Consider the following 19,160-nt stretch of genomic DNA (forward strand, 5'->3'; position numbering starts at 1 on the left):
AAAATGGCCGTGTAGTATGAATGCGTGTTTCTAAAATGGAGCAAGCCTTACCTCCAGAATCTTGTTCTTCTGACCCTCATTGACCTTGCCTGCCAGACAGCAGTGGGCCAGGGCATTCTGAATGATATGCTTATTGGACTTGGCACTGGGTTCTTTGTACAGTTTTGGACCTGTGAGGGACAACAAGCCTCCTTAGCGTCCTTTGCTTTATTTGGGTCAAATAAAGCCTAGACGATTATCTAGTTAAGAGCTCTCACCAGTGTACTCTGTGTTGGAGGCTACGGAGGAGGTGGTGGACCCATTCTCCCAGTCTTTCTCGCCGTTGCGGCTTCCTGAACGCGATGGAGACAGGAAACCATCGGCAGAGTCGGGCCTAGGCCATTCAAAAAAGAGAAAAAAAAATGAGGCAATTTCTGATGATTTCTTGTAACAGTCTAAGTAAGGAATTATGATATTTGAGTGCCATGCAGTAGGAGGCAGTGACTTGTGGGTCAGTGAAGTGTCTGCAGATGGGGGTTGGTGATAAAGCCTGTATAGCGTGAGAGGATCTACACCCAGGAAAGTGAAAAAGCAGTGATATGACCTGGGATATGCTCAACTCATGCCAGTTGTCGCTTTAAATCAATATAAATTTTAATGTCTTCAACTCAGGAAGAGCATGGAGGAGCAAAAAGGAGCAAAAATATGTTCTATAGTCAAAGATGTGGGGAATGGCCATCTTTGGCAGTGAGACCAACCTTGATTTTCTCACTTTGGGGGAACTCAGAAAGAAGTACAGACTGCTGGATGTTAAACTATGACTTCTGGTATTTCCAGAAGAGACAGAAGAGGACAGCGTTTCCAGGGACAGAAGATGACAGAATAATGTACAGAAGACCAAATTATTTTTGTTTAATAATACTATTTAACACTAATATTATCAACTACCTGGAACTGGCAAAAAATAGGGTTAATAATGAACTAAATGCACAAAATACTGTATCACTGATGGTAACAAATACTTTTTTTTTTTTTTTTTTCCATTTTTACAAATAGTCTCACCTGGGTGTTCGTTTGTCAGACTGCACACTGTCCTTGTCCCCCAGGTTGAGTGATGCCAGAGACAGGCTGGAGACTGAAAACACACAAGGTCGTGAACCTGGATTCGGGACACAAAATGGGCCGTCGAAATGTCAAGTTACACCGACACACACCACGAGCCTGTACCCTGCAGTCTGCTTACACCTGCAGACACGCTTAGTAGCAGACCACGTCCCCTGTGGGCTAGTGTACTAATCATAATCATAATAATCTACAAATAGTCTACTCCATCTGAAAAACGAAAACCAAATTTAATCACATTTGGGTCAGTATTGGGTTTTTGTATTAGGTTTTGTATTAGGTTTTTGACCTTCAATCTGGTGGCACTGACCCAAGGTCAGGTCAAGACAGAGATGGGAAGTAGGAATAAGCCAGGAGCGTTGCAGGGGGAAACAAAGCGAAGCAGAGCTGACGCCAGGGGAACTAGCGTTCAGGGACAGAGATCAGGCCCGTTGGCGACCTTTACCCTCCATATCCAAGGTTACCTGCTGCGGCCCTGATTGGGGTTTTTGGGGACTCTAGGATGTCCCGGTGAATGGACTTGGGCCGGGGCTTCCTTTGCTTGGTGCTGGTCGCCCGGGGCTTGATGACTGTGTCCATGTCCTCCATGAGCTTGAGCTGTTTCCTGCGCAGGTACTCCTGCTTGATGAACTCCCGACGGGCTTTCTCCTCCTCCTTCTTCAGCCTCTCCTCCTCCGCCTTTAGCCTACGGCACAGGAAGACCCTCACTATTCACTATTTACAACCACATTATCTCACACTTATCCACTCGGCAGTCCGACACACAAACCCGGTAATGAAATATTCCGTATTGACTTTGGGAAGGAAGACTGCGGTTCGGCTGCACCGCAAAAAGGAGATGATACCTATTCTGAGCCGAGCAAACAAAGCAAGTCGATGCATGACGTCTGCGGGAAGGACAGACCTGGCCGGGCCATTACCTGGCTTCCTCTTTCTTCTGCTCCAGCTCGGCCTCCAGGTGCTGCTTCCTGTGCTGGCTCTCCCGCTCCCGCCTCATCCTCTTCTCCAGCAGCGCTGCCCTCTTGACCGCCATGCATTTCTCCTCCTTCATGTCATCCTAAATAGAATGAACAAACCCCAACGGCAAAGCGCTATAAAATATATGGACACATTTGCAGAATATCTAAAGAAGTAACGTCTGTCGTGAAATAATCATGAGCAGAGACGTCTCAACAAACCCACATGTGCTACCCATCTAAATTATTTACTTGTCCCAGTTTCTTTTTTGACCTAGATCATAACTCTGTCTCTTTACTCTGCAGAGAAACAGCAGTTGGTCCCCCATCTGGCCTCTTTTATGGGACAATTTATCATTTGCAAAGGATAATTACAGTTTCCTTCCCAAGAAATACCCCAAAATTCACAAACAGGGACACAGACGCTTACTTACAGCCACCTATCCTGCAGTTAACCTGGAGTACCACAAGTGCTACCTCTGATTAAGAGGAACCGGAGGAACCCATGTTCTGTTACCTTGAAGAAAAAGCCACAGCACGCCTTCTGTTCGTCGTCGAGGCCTTCAGCCGCACCCTCCTTATCTCCGGCATCCTCCAGGACGTGCCCATCCAACGGCTTCAGCACAGAGAGCGGCACCTCGATCAGGTTCTTGTTGCCCTGGATGTTGAACTCTGCGGGGGCTTCGGTGGGAGTGACTATAAACGTCTCCATGATGGCCTGGCTCAACACCTCAGACACGGTCGCCTCCACCGGGGGCGTAATCTCCTCGCCCGGCCTCCTCTGCACCCCTGCTGTGTCCTGGTCTTCCGTCCCCGGCCCGTTTCCGGCTTCTGTGACAATCGTTGCACTTGGTATCCGGTGGGTGTCCTTGGTGGGAGAGGCAGGGGACAGCAGTTCACCGTCTGAAGCGCTGCCCTTGCCTGAGGGCTTCTTGCGCTTTTCGCCCATGTAGACCATGCAGCTGTCCTGGGACTGGCTGGGGGAGAACCTGCGCAGGCGGGGCAAGCTGTCCACCGACTGCGGCGCGGTGAGAACCCGGTTGAAGGGGGTGATCTTCAGCTCGTTGGGTCTGGGGGCCCTGGGGGTCTTGGAGTGGAAGGAGGCCGACTTCCTTTTGATGTTGGTTGGCGAGCGGTGGGCGGACCGGGGCGAGTCGGCGGGAGAGGGGGAGCCGGAGGAACGGGCGGTTCCGCCGGCACCCCGGAGCGGTTTCTGCTGCGGGGGGGAGACGACCCAGGTCTGCTGCTGCTCCCGCATCTGCATTATGACGTCCTGCTGCTGGGCCAGACGCTGCATCTCCGTCTGGAGGAAGTTGAGCGAGGCGTTGAGCTTCTCGATTGAGTGCGTGTACTCCGCTAAATCGACCTCGGCGGTGCCCTCGTCCCCGCCCGGGGACTTCACGTGCTGGCCCTGGCCCTGCTCCACGCCTAGGGTCTGTCCGGCCTGGAGAGCGTGGCCTGGGGTTTCCTCCTGAACTGGGGACGGAGCGCCATCTTTACGCTTTACCACGGTAAGGAAAGCCGACCTGCCCATCTTCTGCCGGTGTCGGGTGAACGCGGCCTCCACTTTCTTCTTCTGAGCTTCGATGGCTTTCCTCTTCTCCTCCAGCCTCATCCGAAGCTGGACCATCTCTGCTGCGATGGCCTGCGCCGGATCTTTGGGTGCAGAGGTCTCTTCGGGTGTAGTAGCCCACGACACAGAGTGAGGAGCACTGAATTCCGTACCATCGGCTGTAGTTTTTGTGGAGGCGCCGGTGGACCCGCTGCTGATTTTCCTGAATTTCTGCTCAGCAAAGCTGGTCATCTTCACGCCGGGGGTGTAGGACGAGGGCGTGCTGCCGCTGCCAGGAGATTTTCCACTGACATTGCTGAGGGAGGGACTAACTGTGTCCTGGCTCCTGCACGCCCTCGCCTCGTAGTCCTGGTCCGTGTCCAGATCCATACTTACAGTGTAGTCCTTCAAAGAGGAGTCCTCGTCCAGTGTTTCCTGGATGTCCTCCGTCCGCACCTGAATCCCGGTATCCACTTCTGTCGTGTCCGTACTAGCCCCACCCTTGAACGACCAAGAGTCCACTTCGGCCTCCTCTACCAGTGGCTTGGATTCTAGGCCACTCCTGTTCTGGAGGTGGAGGAAAAAACCTTGTGTCGTTCCTTCTACCTGGACATTCTGCTGCTTTTTCTGAGAGTTGTGGATGATATCTAGAGCCTCTTCAATGCTCGGGGCAGTGGTGGTGTTGCTATGGCATTCGGACGACAGCCCATTAGACGCGCCCAGTGGAATCCTGGGATGGGAGCCCCTCGGCCCCCTGTCGGGTCCAGCACCAGCCAGGCTGTCGGGGCAGCCCTCCTCCTCAATGCTCACGGTTTGCCCGTTGACGGGCTGGAAGGACAGGTTTCTCTTCATGCCCCGGTTGGCGTGGTGCACCTTGAAGCCCAACCCTTCAGTGCTGGCAGACCTGGTCATGCCCCGGCTGGGTGCAGTGGGCGCCTGGCAGGGCCCTTCTTTATCAAACGGGATGTCGAATGAGACTCCTTGAGCACAGGACCTAAGCACAGATACATTTCATGACATGCAGCAGCCAAAGCTCGAACCTCATGATATGTGCTTTTGGTTAAATTTCTTTAATTTTTTTTACCTTTTCTCCTTGGGCCAGGTACCAAGGTATCCGTCCACAAACGACATTGAGGTTGAGCGCTTTATCTCACCTAGGATTTAAAATCAACAAGATGTTTGATGGTATGCATGCCAATGTGCCAGATTGAGACTACATCTCGAATGATAATCATTGAGAATAAAATACTTCAATTAATACCTGATTTTTTGGCCTGTGGCTGTGGCCTGAGAGGCAAACTGCGAATGAAATTACAATGTAGAATTTAACATTGAGTCTGAACATATTTAATTCCTACGCTACAAGTAAACAACTACCTGGGCCTCTCTGGACTGGGTGGTTTCTCCATGAAGCTTCTCTTAGTAGCATTGGAGATCGGCACAGAGGGCAACTTCCTCAATGATGGGGCCAAATCTGAGGACCACAGAAATGTCAGGTGAGATTTTTTTTATGGTGAGCCGTTTTAAGGGGGCCGTCTTTTCAGAAATGATTTCATTACCATCAACGTCCAAGACCCGCGGCTGAACGAAGGATGGCTTCACCACTTCGAACCACCAGAAGAGCTCGGCCATAAACACAAGGTAGTTGTTCTGGAAAAGAAAAGCAGATTTCAGTACAGAATACTGTGCAACTGATCACCAAACCTCTCCTTCAGGAACTGCACTGTCACCCACTGTCATGCATCTAAATGTCCACAAGATGTCCCTGCAACCTACAGGACGCAACTGCTCTAACCTGGTGATAATTCAGAACAACCCATTTTGGACGCTGGTATAGCATTGGAGCCGTCGTAATTTACAAATAAATCGGGGAAGAGAGGTTAAACCATATACAATTTATAGTAATAATAAATCTTAATGGTGAATACTTGGTGAAAACCAGTGAAATGCCTTTAACAATGCAAAAATGATGGACTATGGCTGTCTATTATATACAGCAATAGCAACAGAGTGAATCCTCATGCAACACAGTGAATGGCAAAACTCTTAAACTTAGCAAACTACATTCCTAAAAACAGAGGATGCCGACCCACTGCCTACAAATATTTCCACAATCTGATGACTGGCTTATAAACAAAGCTAAGGAGAGTCTGCATTTCAATGACAAGACAACAGACCTACATCTTAACAGGACAGGAGAACGAATCATCATCATGACGGGACCTGCTTACCCCTGTGCGGAAATCCCTGGAAAGAGCGAGCCAGAAGGGGCTCCTGTACAGATCAGCCGTCTCCCCCATCTGTCAGTCCCCTGACTTACCACACCTGAGGTGTGAAGCCATTCCCAGAGCTCCACCCCACACACACACACACACAAGAAGAACCTCTTCTATAGTGTTTTCAGGGATTTCAGAAGATCCCACCTCAAATGCCACTGCCATTCCTCCAAAAGCTTTACTTGTGATAGAACCTTCTGGGATTCAGCAAAGACAAAAAAAGCCTCCACTGAAGACAGTGAGGATATTAAAATCAGCTCCAACGCGCTGCGATGTTTATGGATGCACCGCGATGTGATGAAGTGGCGACTCTGGCGGCGATAAAAGGTGTCAGACAGCAGAGAATGGGGGGCGGGTTTTGCGCGTGGGGAGGAGACAAAGATGAAGCTGGCTCTATTGTCCCTTCGAATGGAAATATTGTAAGCCCCTCGCCTGGGTGGCCTGCAGGAACGCACGTTTAAATTCCCTACGGCTGGTAAATCCCAGAGGTAATAATCCTGCTTTTAAAGGATGTGGATCAGATGCTGCACCTGGCACGCCCTGCATATGTATGTACACACATACAGTTCCAGTGGGCATGAAACCCGCTGAGTACCACTCCACTTGGCCGTGTCTGGGTAACGAAAGCCATTAAATTGATGGGCACCAGGGTGCCACCAGATCACAGGAAACTGGGTCAAGGGTAAAGTCACATGACCAGACCTCCTTTCAGCCTTAGCTGATGATAGAGCTTTAACATAAGAAATGGCAAACACCCCCGCCCTTTCTTATTAGCTAATCGAACCACAGTCCTCAAGGTCCAAGTCCTTCTATTTCACCAGGCTCCCTGTAGCCATGAATACCACTGAGCAATCTAAGTGAAATATGAAATGGGGAAACGGTGCATTTATGATGCAATTTCTCGTGACGGTTTGATGTATTATGAGTAAATAATGAGTAAAAAAAAAAGGATAGAGTAAAAAGGATAGAAATAAACTAAACTCAATAGATTGAAGTCACACTGATTAGTGTGTTATTTTAGCAAGAAAAAAAATTTGTGAATTCTACCCATGAGGCATGTGTGAAGGCTTTTCGTGACAAACAAAATCAATTTGCATTAAATTACCAGAGAACACCGGAAGCATTGAAAACCAGCGTCCAGCTCGCGGGTCCATGTTGAAGTGACTTGCTCGAGCTGGTACAAGTGCATGCATGCCCTGCTCGTGAACTCTGCCCACACGGCAGCATCCATGCCCAAGGGCCAGGTCCTATTTCCGGGCGTCCCGCAGCCCACAGGCACCGCAGGAACCTCCTCCTGCCATGTTTACTGTGGATTAGGGGCGAACCGGCAGCCTTCCTCAGGAGAGCAGACATAGTTCCAGTGGACAAAGTTACGGGGGGGGGGGGGGGGGGGGGGGGGGGGGGGGGGTAATTATAGCAGGGTGCGTCGGGCGCCAAGATAAAACTGGAGCATTATTTCGCATCGGCTGCGCATTACAGCATCGACGAGCTGAGCTTGCGTAATTCACCGGCCATTAATTTCTTACTGGCCAAAAGACAAGGTCGTACTCACAATCACTGTACGAAGTTCCAATACAGAACACTTATAGATCAAAAACAGGATAACATTATCTCTTTAAGTCTAACGTTCTAGCAAAGGAACACTAAAGCCACTGTAGAATGGAGGGCTGTAAGATATGTTGTTGTCCTGATGGCATTTATGAGGGCATAATCAACAACAATATACTTCTTTTAACTGTAAATTTGCCCCCAAAAAGGTTATACTATGATCACAATATTGCAACTGATCAATTGGAATACATACATAGCAGGTTAATGAGTTATAACACTGAGCTAGGATATGCAGCTTGGGTCCTAGTAAACCAAGTGAAAAGAGGGACTTTCATTGGCAGACCTCTTAAAGAACTTATATAAGTCGCTCTGGATAAGAGCGGCTGCCACATGCTGTAACTGTAAATATGTAACTCCAGCCAGACTGGGCAGAAAGTGGTGTGGACTGTGGCTGTGCTTGAAATGCGCCCTGAACAAATCACCTACAGTGACACAATCACACATGATTGTTGCTCTGTTTTTGCCTTAAATTGGTTAATTTAGGGAAGAAGAAGAAAAAAAAGGTGCCACCCATATGGTGGTTCCCACCCACATCTTCACACAATTTATACTATGTGGTGCTAAAGACCAATGGCAAAGCACAAAAAGCCAAGCAAACAATCGTGCCGCGCCTTATTTCTGCAGGACGCGTCCGACCAATATACCAGCGTCCGGCTCTGCAAGCAACAGTGTCCTGAGTCACTGCGCTAAGTTCTAGTATGAATTTTTGCGGGACTGTGCGACACCGTGGGCCTACCTTGATGGATGAGGGGGCGTACAGCATGTCCTCCAGTGTGAAGTGGCAGCAGCGGTTCAGGTTCTCCCGGCAGAAGTCCTGCACCACCTGCAGATTGCTCAGGCTGTCCGCCAGAGACATGGTCTCCTTCAGCCAGATGTCTGGGGACGGCAGAACCAAACGGGTCCTGGCTGGATTAATGGGGTTCACACCAGGGACTTTTAACCCAGCCTCCAGCCTCCAGCAGGCCATCCATAGGTTAAATGGGGAGATACAATGAGCCAATCTCATTTGCTCTGTAGGCTTTTAATAGCTGCCCATTGTGTCCTGCTTATCAAGCCTCTCCTCTCCCCCTTGATCATTTGACTAATTTGATTTGGCCTGAGTGAATTAGGGGCCATTTAGAGACGAAAGACACGTCAAAGAGCCAGGTCGCCAGACGAGATTATCTAGACTCACCTCGGTGTGTCTACTAAAAACAGAAAGAAGTGAAACGATGCACAGGAAGACAAAGAGCTACAAGGTGACATTCTGCGAAAGGAAATACCTGGAGGCACATGACTGCTGACAACGCACCTTCCAGCCTGACGATGTCGGGGCAGTAGAAGTGCAGCAGCGCGGCCAGGGCGCAGCCGTCCGTACAGTCCTTCAGGAGGTTGTCCACCGGGGGGATCCACGGCTCCATTTTGGGCAGAGCCTGCTCCTTCCTGTACCTCGCCTGTGATGCAATAAACCAAATGTCTTCATTCCCTCGCACTTTAATCAGAAACTCACACACAGGCACATACCAGTGAGGGCTAGAGCTACATTTGATGGAAATGTGACAATATGCAACTCCCGGGAAGTGCTATGGATTTTGTGGGGGGGCTAAATTGAGCACCGTTTTAATGATTAAAAATCTCCATTTCAGTTGGAGAGGAGGCCGGCTGCTCTGATGGCCATGGATACGTGGACAGAGATATGATATTCTTTCCGAATATTCTTGTTCTGATCATTCTGATTCTGGCACCTACATTGAACATTTAATGGCCCTGAAACCAGCTTCAAATTTTTTGTAAACAGTGGTGGGCGATACGACGATATAAGATCGTGAAGAAGATCTATGTGTTGAGGATCTGCCGAAGCAGAGAGGTCGTAATATTGTCTATATAGACTACATTCTATCTATCAACTGCAGTTGTATGCGCTTTTTACATTTTATTCCTCTATTTGCTAGTCTGCTTAATAGAAACAATGCTCAACCAACCCCAGTCATGCGCTGCGAGGTCACGGGGTCACAGCGGGGTCGAAGAGCGACAGTTCTGCCACACGAGACGCCGACCTCGCCCTTACCCCTGGCCGCTCTGGTTCTCAACGTGATAGTAAAACTTGCTCAAAAGTACTGCCACAGTATTGCACATATATATACTTTAAGGGGCAGTAGTGGCCTAGTGGTTGAGGAAGCGGCCCCGTAATCAGAAGGTTCGAATCCCGATCCGCCAAGGTTCCACTGAGGTGTCATGGCTGCCCACTGCTCACCAAGGGTGATGGTTAAAAGCAGAGGACACATTTCACTGTCAAGTCAGGTATGATTCAGTAATAGAATTCTGGAATAATTCAGTAATGGTTTAGGAATTGCATTAGTTATTCAGAGGAGCTATTTTTATTATTTACCAAGTCTTATGTATTGCTTGAAACTGACTTGTTCTTGGTGGTATTTTGTTCTGAAGTAACATTAACACAGCTTTAAAAAACAAACCTTTAAATAAGCATGATTAAATTGTGTTCAGAAAAGTTCCTTTTTACAAAGGAAAATATCTATAGTTTCAAATCAATGTAAGAATTGACGTGAAATCAAAATTGTGATTTGATGTAATATTTTTGGTATAATATTTTTGCCATATCGCCCACCCCTAAAAAATACCAGTTAGAATTAGCTAAAATCTCTCCACGTAACCACAGCTGATAACAGACAAATGCATGAACGGGGAGTGGAGGGGGACACAAAACACTCAGGCAACAAACTTACAGGAACCAGTTTCCAATACCATTTGGTTGGAGACTTCAGCAGGTCCAACAAACAAACAAACAGACAAAACAAAGACACCGGTGCGAGTCAGAAGTTAGTAACAGTTAGGAACTGAAGGCGTGTCCCACCTGAGAAAGATGTGGATGGGAGCTGCTGTGATCAGTTTTCCTTTGATGTCAAGTGAACAATAAGAGCCTTTATCGTAACATGACAACGGCAGCAGCGCCCCTCTCTAGAGGGGTGAAGCCGCCACGTTTTTTGGGTTTTTTTTTCGCGAACACAGAGGCTGACCGTGATGGTGTAGAGAGACTGGGATTACAAACAAACATGGCATCATTTACAGTCAAATAAAGACAAAAAAACGGATTGAATTATGAAACATGAAACAGGGATTATATTAATAACAGTGATCGCACTTTCAAATAAAGCATCATCAAATTCATTTTAGATTTTTTTATAGTATTATAGCATCATTAATGAACCACTTGACAGTGTTGCTAGGTCTGCTCATAAGAATTGTTGTATGATCAATTATAAATGTAAAAATATTATTTGATCATTTTCAAAAAATTTATTATTATGATTTTTTAAATTATTATTATCTGCATTCCAGTTTCTTTTATATACTGTATTAGAAAAAAAAGATAAGCTTATATAATACAACTGATCTATTTATTCAGAAACACACACACACACACACACACACACACACACGTGGTGCTTTCATATGGGTTTCTTTTGAAAAGCCTAGGCACTTATTTGCACAGACCAGGTTGCTAGTCTGTCTTACATGATCTGGCAACCCTGGTGACCGCCTACATAAAAGAATAAGTGGAAACCAGGAGACTTTACGACCAGAAGAAAAAGAAGGCCCTTTGTTGCTTCAGCTTGACAGACCGAGCTGCAGAAATTCCAGAGGAGCGTTTGGGAATAAAACTCCTGAGAGCGGCTCTTGACCCAAATCGGCCGGAATTCTCCATCTCCTTAAATTACATCCAGTGACAAGGACTCCCAATTCATCCTCTAATCGCGGCTGGCACTAAAAACGGCCAAATCCTTTGAGGCTTCCACTGCGGCTTCAGACAAAATTCTCCACAATGGGATCAGGTGGGCCGCAGGTTGTGTTGGAAGCCCGCAGAGATGCAAACGACCCTCAACATCGTACCAACAGCAACGGAGGAAGAGATGGATAATGGGGCCTACTTAGCATCATTGTCAGAGAGACATTACCCAGAATGCAGAGTGTCTCTGTTGCAGCACAAATTGGTGCTCTCGCTACAAGGAGCCCCGAGCCATTATGGCAGACGGCGACATGGGACGGGCATGTCACAGCGATGTCCTCCATGTTTGTTGAGTCATGTCCCTGGGCCCACCAATTATCTTCTTGATCTTGGGGCCACGCTCCTACAAATTTCTGCCTTTTCCGTTCCATCTTTTCCCCTCCGCTGCTCAGCAGAGCTGGAAAACAGAGCCAGTCAGTCGCTCTGAGTGAATCGTGGTTCTGATGACCGTAGCACATCTGTCCACGGAGAGTACAGATCAAAAAGGATCAAGAGAAAAAAAATGTCATAAAGGCTGTCACATTTGGGGGCAGCCAGTTCCTGAGCTCAGGTCAGACTCAAGTCATTTTGCAGCCTCTGCATCCCATCAATCCCTCCGCCCAGCCATCCATCCATCCATGTCGTCCCTGCTAGATAATAATGGACAATATTCCAGAAACTTGCCAGCTTGAATCCCGAACAGTCAATGAGCCACAGAGCAAACCACACACACTGCTCCATGGGTGCAGAGGACCCATTTCCTTATGTGCACCGTGTGCTGTGCTGTGACAGTCACTTTCACTTTTTCACAGCAGCTGCTATTTTGTTGGTTTTACGTGACGCATTGCGTATTTATAGTCTCCCAACCAGGGATAAGATAAAACGAGATATTGCAAGACGGTACAAATCTTTTACTCTTCCCGTGCCGATTAAAGATTTAAGCCAGGAAGTTTCCATAAAACAGCTCCAGACAACTTTCCCTGCTAAGTCTCAGTTCAAAAGGGTTAATGAAACGAACAGAAGTTACTTCCAACCAGCAGGGTGTTTGATTCATATCCTCGTGTTAGTAAAAGTAATTACGAGGTTGTGTCACCGATCTAGAGTGGATGCGCTGATCCAGGATCAGACAGGACTGTGTGATAAACGCACCGCAGTAATCATGAGCTAGACAGTAAAGCCCAGGTCAGGAGGAGAGGGCGAAGATTAAGGCCAACTGCTTTTTTGGTTTTTGCTGCTGCTGCAGATTCTGCAACTGTAGTAAAGCAGTGGTTCAGCGAGATTTGATTTACAGCAGGAGTGAGGGAGTCCATCAGATCTGAACCAGCCTGGTGCAGAGAGAGAGAGATGGGGCTCAGCCTGCTCTGCACACTGACGCCTCACATTAATGTCACACACAATACCACAGGGCAGGGCGTCTGTGTGTGTGTGCGTGCACGCAAAAGACATACAGCTCTCAGGAGAGGACGTTCCTGCTCTCTCTCTCTCTCGCCTTCTATCGGCTGCTGTGCTGGCCTTGAGTGGGCCAGATGGGGCAGGGATGTTCTGGGAGGACTTGGGAATAATAGGATCGGGAGAGGGGATTGCTGGGTGGCCATGGTTCCACGTCAAAAAAACAAACAAAAAAAAAAAATGGTGTCACTCTGCGCAAAGAATGCAGTGTCAGGGTAAAGAAAAGAAAAACAGAAAAAAACACCTCGACCAGAGTATCTATTAGAAAGGTGCCCGAGGCGCCGTGACTCATCGCCAGGCCACCGAAACAACAACGTGTCACAACTCATTACCAGCCCCGGCACAACTGCAACTCATGCTGAGCCTGCACCTGGAACGCTGACTTCTGATTTCAGAACTGCATATTAAGCTTTCATTAAATAATAAAATTTTAAAAACTACACGCTGTCATGGCAGCTGACGCACAAGGATAAATGCACTTTCAACGTAAATGAAGTCAATGCACCGTTCAAAACGGTCATGACTACAGGGAACCGTGTGTGAACAGACTTTTAAAGATCCTGATGAAACCCCACAAAAAAATATCTGCAATGAGGTCACGTTTTAGAATATATACCATTTCAACATTTATTAATTTATATTTTAATTTGAATCATTTAAATAAACTATGAATCTATTACAACTGGCAACGTTCTAGGTTCTGTACAATGGTTCCTTACCTTCGGACCCTCTGAAGGCTCAGCGCTCTGCTTCTCTCTCCTTCTCTGCTCCTGCGTGATGATGTCCTTCAAATATTCGTTCACCTTGACGGAGAGACGCAATAGCACATGACACCATCCATCACAAGCGCCCATTATTACCTCACAAGCCTGAATCAAAGGGATTTTTCAATTTAGAAGATCCCATTTCATCATGTGACCCAAATCAATGGAGTTCACCTATTAACAGATAAAGAAAATCTGCTGCAAAGAAAAAAAGATATTTTAAATAAGGCTAAAGGGAGGAAAATCCCCAGGAAATCCTCTTTGTAAGGTCTTACGACCAGAAGCTACAGATTCCCTGGGGTGGCCTCTTACTCTGTTCACCCATTACACTGGCCGGCCTTCAATCCAGCAGTATATAATCTCGAGTGAGACTATGTGTGTGTGTGTGTACACACACTGAGAGACGAAGGCCATACTAAATCACCGTTGCAATAACTCAGTTATTAAGTAATTCACCAAAGACAATCACTGCCCTAGAATTTAGGAAATAAAAACACTTCAGCGTCCACGTACAGAATGCAGCATCTATGGACCGATGCAGAACCATCCAAGAAGGCTGTAGGGTTTGTACATTAACCGCTCCTGATTGGGTATGTAGGGACTATTCTGATTCGTTGCAGCTAACAGGGTACACAGGTCAGCAAGGGTGAAAGTTCAACTCTACTTCTGGTCTCTTTCGCAAGTCTCCCTCCACTCCGAAGCCAGAGTTAAACTAATCGCCGAAGCTCCGGATACCTTATTGATCCAGCTGGTGATCGCGTCCTCCGTGTCGCAGGGCACGTCACCGTCAGGGTACACGGTGCAGTACTGCTTCACGGACGCCACCACCTTCTCCACGCTCACCGTCTCCACCGTGTACGCCGTCATCAGTGCGTCGATCAACGCCAAGTGAGCGCTCTGCAACAAGCAAGGAATAAAGCAAGATGCCGCGGCCATTCAAATCGTAATCGGGTGGCGGACTGGACATGGCAAGCAGCACAACTTAATATTTCGTCATGAACCCTTCTTCTTTGGGAGGAAGGAACAACACAGTTCTCCATTCGCAGCCTGCCGTAGTTGCCGTGGAAACAGTTGAGTCAGTCCCCTGTTGCTTGACCCAATTATCTGCATCTCCACAAAGAATGGAGGGTCTTGGGGACCTTCTGACAATAACGCGGGAGACCCTCTACATACGCCAGACAACGCTGGGCTTTCTTGAGAGGAACGCACAAGAGTAGAAAAAAAAAAAAAAAAAAAAAAGAGGGAGAGCTGCAGATTCTCCTCACATTCTGAATCCTTCCAGCTCTGAAAATGTCATTAAGAAGGACAAATCTACAGATGGAAAATCTGCAGTCACAAGTTGAGTCAAATCACGAAGGCCGATGCAAACAGAAAGCCCACTTAGGCTAATTGAAATAATCCAGAAATAATCCGTCTGGTTTACGCAGTTGTGCGTGAGATAATGTGTACATGCCGCTCCACATTTTCACCACATGCAGTCAATAAAACTGCAAAAAGGCAAATGTGTGCACACTACCACGACAGACTCCATATTTCTAGACCCGAGCTGCTTGAAATGTTGTAAAAAAAAAAAAATAGCAAAGATAATATAATATATAATATAAAGTGAAGTGATTGTCCCATGTGATACACAGCAGCACAGCACACAGTGCACAAAGTGAAATTTGTCCTCTGCATTTAACCCATCACCCTTGGTGAGCAGTGAGCAGCCATGAGAGGCGCCCGGGGAGCAGTGTGTGGGGACGGTGCTTTGCTCAGTGGCACCTCAGTGGCACCTTGGCGGATCGGGATTCGAACCGGCAACCTTCTGATTACGGGGCCGCTTCCTTAACCGCTAGGCCACCACTGCCCCCTCAGAAAGAGAAGACACCTTCTCTTAGGCAGCGTCTTAGGCAGCGACTGGTATCGACCTTGCTTCTGTACAAAAATGAAGAATGTTGCAAGAAGTAATGATGTATTACGGCCCAAGCTAATAAATGAATGGATTTTAATTCAATACTGATGAGTCTGTGACACACCCCCGATGTGGTTTCATTGTTCCCATTCCCGTCTCCGGAAGAGCGTCTGACCAACGAGGAAGAAACGAGCGACCCAGCGGATAATTAAGAGGCTTTCCGTCCTGCCAGCTCCACACCCAAACAGCTCAGTTAATAACACACACCGCACCGACCCCAATTCATCCAGTCGCGTGAGGAGGCACCAGCGCATTAGTCTTCAGACGCACCAATAATTACGACCAACCTCGGAATGATTAACGACCAGTCCACCATCGTTACGGCAAACAGCAAACGGCAATAGCACAGATCATTTAGAAAAACGGGGTCCTGGGGGGGAGAGAGTTGGGACGACGGAACGAGATAGAGATGGATAAGTCATGTTTGGTGAACAGGTCCCGTGGTAGGAACATTTCTATGGCAATGCGGTGCGGTGCAGAGACAAGATAACGTCTCTTGTTCCTGGGCTCCCTGGTCCACCTCACATTAGCAGAAGTTCCAGCTGCCCCCACACAAACTCATTCCACACTATTCCAGGGCCGTAAAAATCACACCAGGGATTAACAGCAGCCTGGCCTTTAGGAATTAAACCTGCATTATTCCAGAGCGATTTAAAATCAGTAGCTACAGGGACAGTTTGACAAGTGATGTTTGACCCTGTGACTTTGTGGTATTCTGGTTAATAGGAGTGTGTATTGCCCACAACAAATGTACTTCTGTATTTCTAGATTTATATACAGATTTGTATATATGGTTTTCTTTTCTTGCACTGTTTTAAGGTCGGACATTGCAATAAGCATTTCACTGCATGTGACAAATAAAATCTGAATCTAAAGTCTGCAGAACACATCAAGTGTACACACAGCCGATGAAACATCATTTCATTTTAAAACCCCTGCATTAACGCAACGTCTAAAATCACCATCCATTCTCAGGAGTAAAGCCACTGGTGAGATGCACTTGCAAACTGGGGCAAAACCGAAAATATTCGGCGTCTGACCTGTTTCCTCCGCCATCACAACACAGTTTACATCAGGGTGCATCGCTCGGATGCATCTGGTACACAGAAGCCCTGTTCTTAAGTACAGGAACTGGATGAACCATCCTTAATGAGGCCATTCTGTAGAAATTCAACACTTGCGAGCTATCTTTCAAGCTACCGTCTAGGTCCTGGCTAGCTAAAGTCAAGACGTGACAAACTTCACGGTAGACCTAAACACGGTAAGCGTTCAAGTCATTATTGCTGCTAATGTAATAGCATAAGCAGCAACATCTGGAGTTTTACAGGCCACGTGGAAGCCACGTGACTGGATCTGGCTTCTCGTCACTTTGTCCCTATAGTGGTAATGTGCTGAATCTTGGTGGCCTGTCTAAAAGCACAAGTTGGAGAACATCTCAGATCGCGGATCTGCCCGTCGGTGCAGTACTAATAACGACTGGCCTCAGCGTCTCTGTCAGGTCTGTTCTCTGAGATGGAAACACACTCCCCTTTTTAGTGCCGACTCGGGCAATTTTATTTTCACCGCACGGTCACCGCGGATCAGATTTTCCCACGACGACGAGCTGCGACAATCTTGCACGTTTGTTCCAAGACGCAACTGCAGCCATCAGGTTATGTAACATGTTGATGCCTTCACATCGCAGCAGAAGAGTCGACTGAAATTGCCTCTATTTGACAGATTTTACCGTTAATCCTCTTCCTTTAACGTTTGAGCAATATTATTCCATACTGTTCGGCACAGCCAAGTCAACAGCATCCAATAATGTGGGATCCTTAACATCCCCATGCAACTTGACATGATATGTAATATCATATTTACTACATTTTAATTCTTTATTTATTATTTAAAATAATGTGCTGGATTAAACGTTGGAGTGTCCATTCTTGTTTGTACACAAGCCGGCACTGAGGAACACATATAAGTGCGCGCACACACACACACACACACACACACACTCACACTGCATGCTGTTATGCAATATGGTCTCTTTCTGCTAGGTCTGTACCTGACCGGATTTATAGCTCTGTTTGCACGAGAGGTAATGCAGCCGTGGAAATGTTATCATGTGTCTCCGCCAAACGATTAACAATAACGGTCAAATTACGGCAACACCGGTCTCATGCAGTCATATAAAATATCCCCGACGATGGTGAAGGTTCACCTTGTTGCAGTACTGTCATTTTTTTTTTATATGCTGCCCAGCCCCAAACATTCCGGAAGGGGCTCTGGGTAAATAAATGTCTATTTGCCCGAAGGTGGAGACAGCTGGTGCAGAAAATGGCATTTCAGAGACAGAACGACATGACTGTGAGAACAATCTGGACAGTATTGTGTCAATTTCCTGTCGACCAGACAAACATGGCGACGATGTGGTGCCATTCCAATATTAATTCAATAACCTTTGGTGTTCACCTTCAGGTCAGATGTTTAAAAAAAGTCTAGTCCGTAAACCAGGAGACTACGAAATAAACAGGTGCTATGAAATAAAACATCTCAAGATGATTCAAGAAAAAAAAAAGAAGGGGGCTCCTTGACCAGAGGAATTTCGATGGGTGCCGTGCGAAAGCGCTGGGTGCGGACGAGATGCTGAGCAGGTCTGAGCAGACATATTGCTCCCTGAAAGCCTGACTTCCCCTCCCCGCCTGCGCAGGAGGTAACCGTGGCAACGCTGCGGAGAGGGGTGTGGGCGTGTGCCGACCATGCCGGCGTGACTCTGCTGGATGTCTCTTGGCAGCACAGTGTGGACACGACCGGTCTCCTCCGTCAAGCCACCCGATCTGTCCCCGGGATGTAGGAGACCAGGCGCGAACACACAGTGATGAGCAGCGGCGTGAGGAAAGGCGGAGGATGCGACCGGATATGCCAGCACTGAGCGACAGAAGCATTTAAAGTAGGAGAACGCAACAAGCACACGGCTGCACGTCTGTGTGGGAACACAGACACGCCCGGTCTGGAAGTGGGTCAACCAGCACGTCGGGCGGTGAATTATGCATCAACTTTTGTCTCCTGCTCCAGCCTACACAATCATGGCTGCGTTTTTAACGGCCAAATACGACTTTCCTCAACACAACAAGAAAGGGTCCGTAGCGTTCCTTCCTCTCCCCTCAAAAAAAACGGCAACACAAGATGGTTCGTGTGACTTTACTCCGAGACGCTTCTCAGATCACCAAGTTCAGCTTGGCACTGCCAATCAGATCACTTTACACAGTCGAGCGCAGCCACCAGCCAATCACACTGCGTGCCAGATTCCATCCATTCATCCATCCATCTGGCATTTGTAGCCCGAATTCACAGTGCCGCACCATAACTAAACAACATCATTTATATTTGTGGCATTTGGCAGACGCCCTCATCTGGAGCGACTTACAACGTGCTTTCATTAGCTGGGTTCACTAGGACCCCAACTACGAATACAAAACCTTTTATTCGCTCGGTCATAGTTTTCCTTACGTAAGAAAGTTACAAGTTGGTCTAGGTATTCTCTAAAGAGGAAGGTCTTTAAAGCTGCCGTTCGAAAATGCTCAGCGACTGTGCCGTTCTGGCCTTGAGGGGACGTTCATTCCACCGGAGAAGAGTCTGGCCTCGATCGGTCATTAAGGACGTTTTCTCCATCAGCCAGAACATATGAGCAGAGTCACAAAGCCACAGGCAGCTCATCCAAGCAACAATGGAAGGGTGAGCTCACTGTCGCC

The 19,160-nt window shown here is 47.5% G+C and overlaps 1 protein-coding gene across 5 annotated transcripts in view; it reads right to left on the minus strand.

Moving 5' to 3' along the window:
- Positions 1–19,160, minus strand: part of camsap2a (calmodulin regulated spectrin-associated protein family, member 2a) — a 30,186-nt gene that overhangs the window by 1,979 nt on the left and 9,047 nt on the right. The window contains exons 3-17 of one of the 5 annotated variants that reach the window (XM_028961727.1): positions 14,208–14,369; positions 13,428–13,511; positions 10,220–10,252; positions 8,788–8,929; positions 8,233–8,372; positions 5,169–5,259; positions 4,987–5,083; positions 4,871–4,908; positions 4,694–4,763; positions 2,575–4,603; positions 2,022–2,158; positions 1,566–1,786; positions 1,042–1,138; positions 258–373; positions 52–170 (exon numbers count right to left, since the gene is read on the minus strand). In XM_028961727.1, coding sequence (XP_028817560.1) covers positions 52–170; positions 258–373; positions 1,042–1,138; positions 1,566–1,786; positions 2,022–2,158; positions 2,575–4,603; positions 4,694–4,763; positions 4,871–4,908; positions 4,987–5,083; positions 5,169–5,259; positions 8,233–8,372; positions 8,788–8,929; positions 10,220–10,252; positions 13,428–13,511; positions 14,208–14,369 — 3,576 coding nt within the window. The other 4 variants (XM_028961728.1, XM_028961729.1, XM_028961731.1 and 1 more) reach the window with 4 other exon arrangements.

Source organism: Denticeps clupeoides, chromosome 19, assembly GCF_900700375.1.
Source record: "Denticeps clupeoides chromosome 19, fDenClu1.1, whole genome shotgun sequence".
Lineage (NCBI taxonomy): Eukaryota > Metazoa > Chordata > Actinopteri > Clupeiformes > Denticipitidae > Denticeps > Denticeps clupeoides.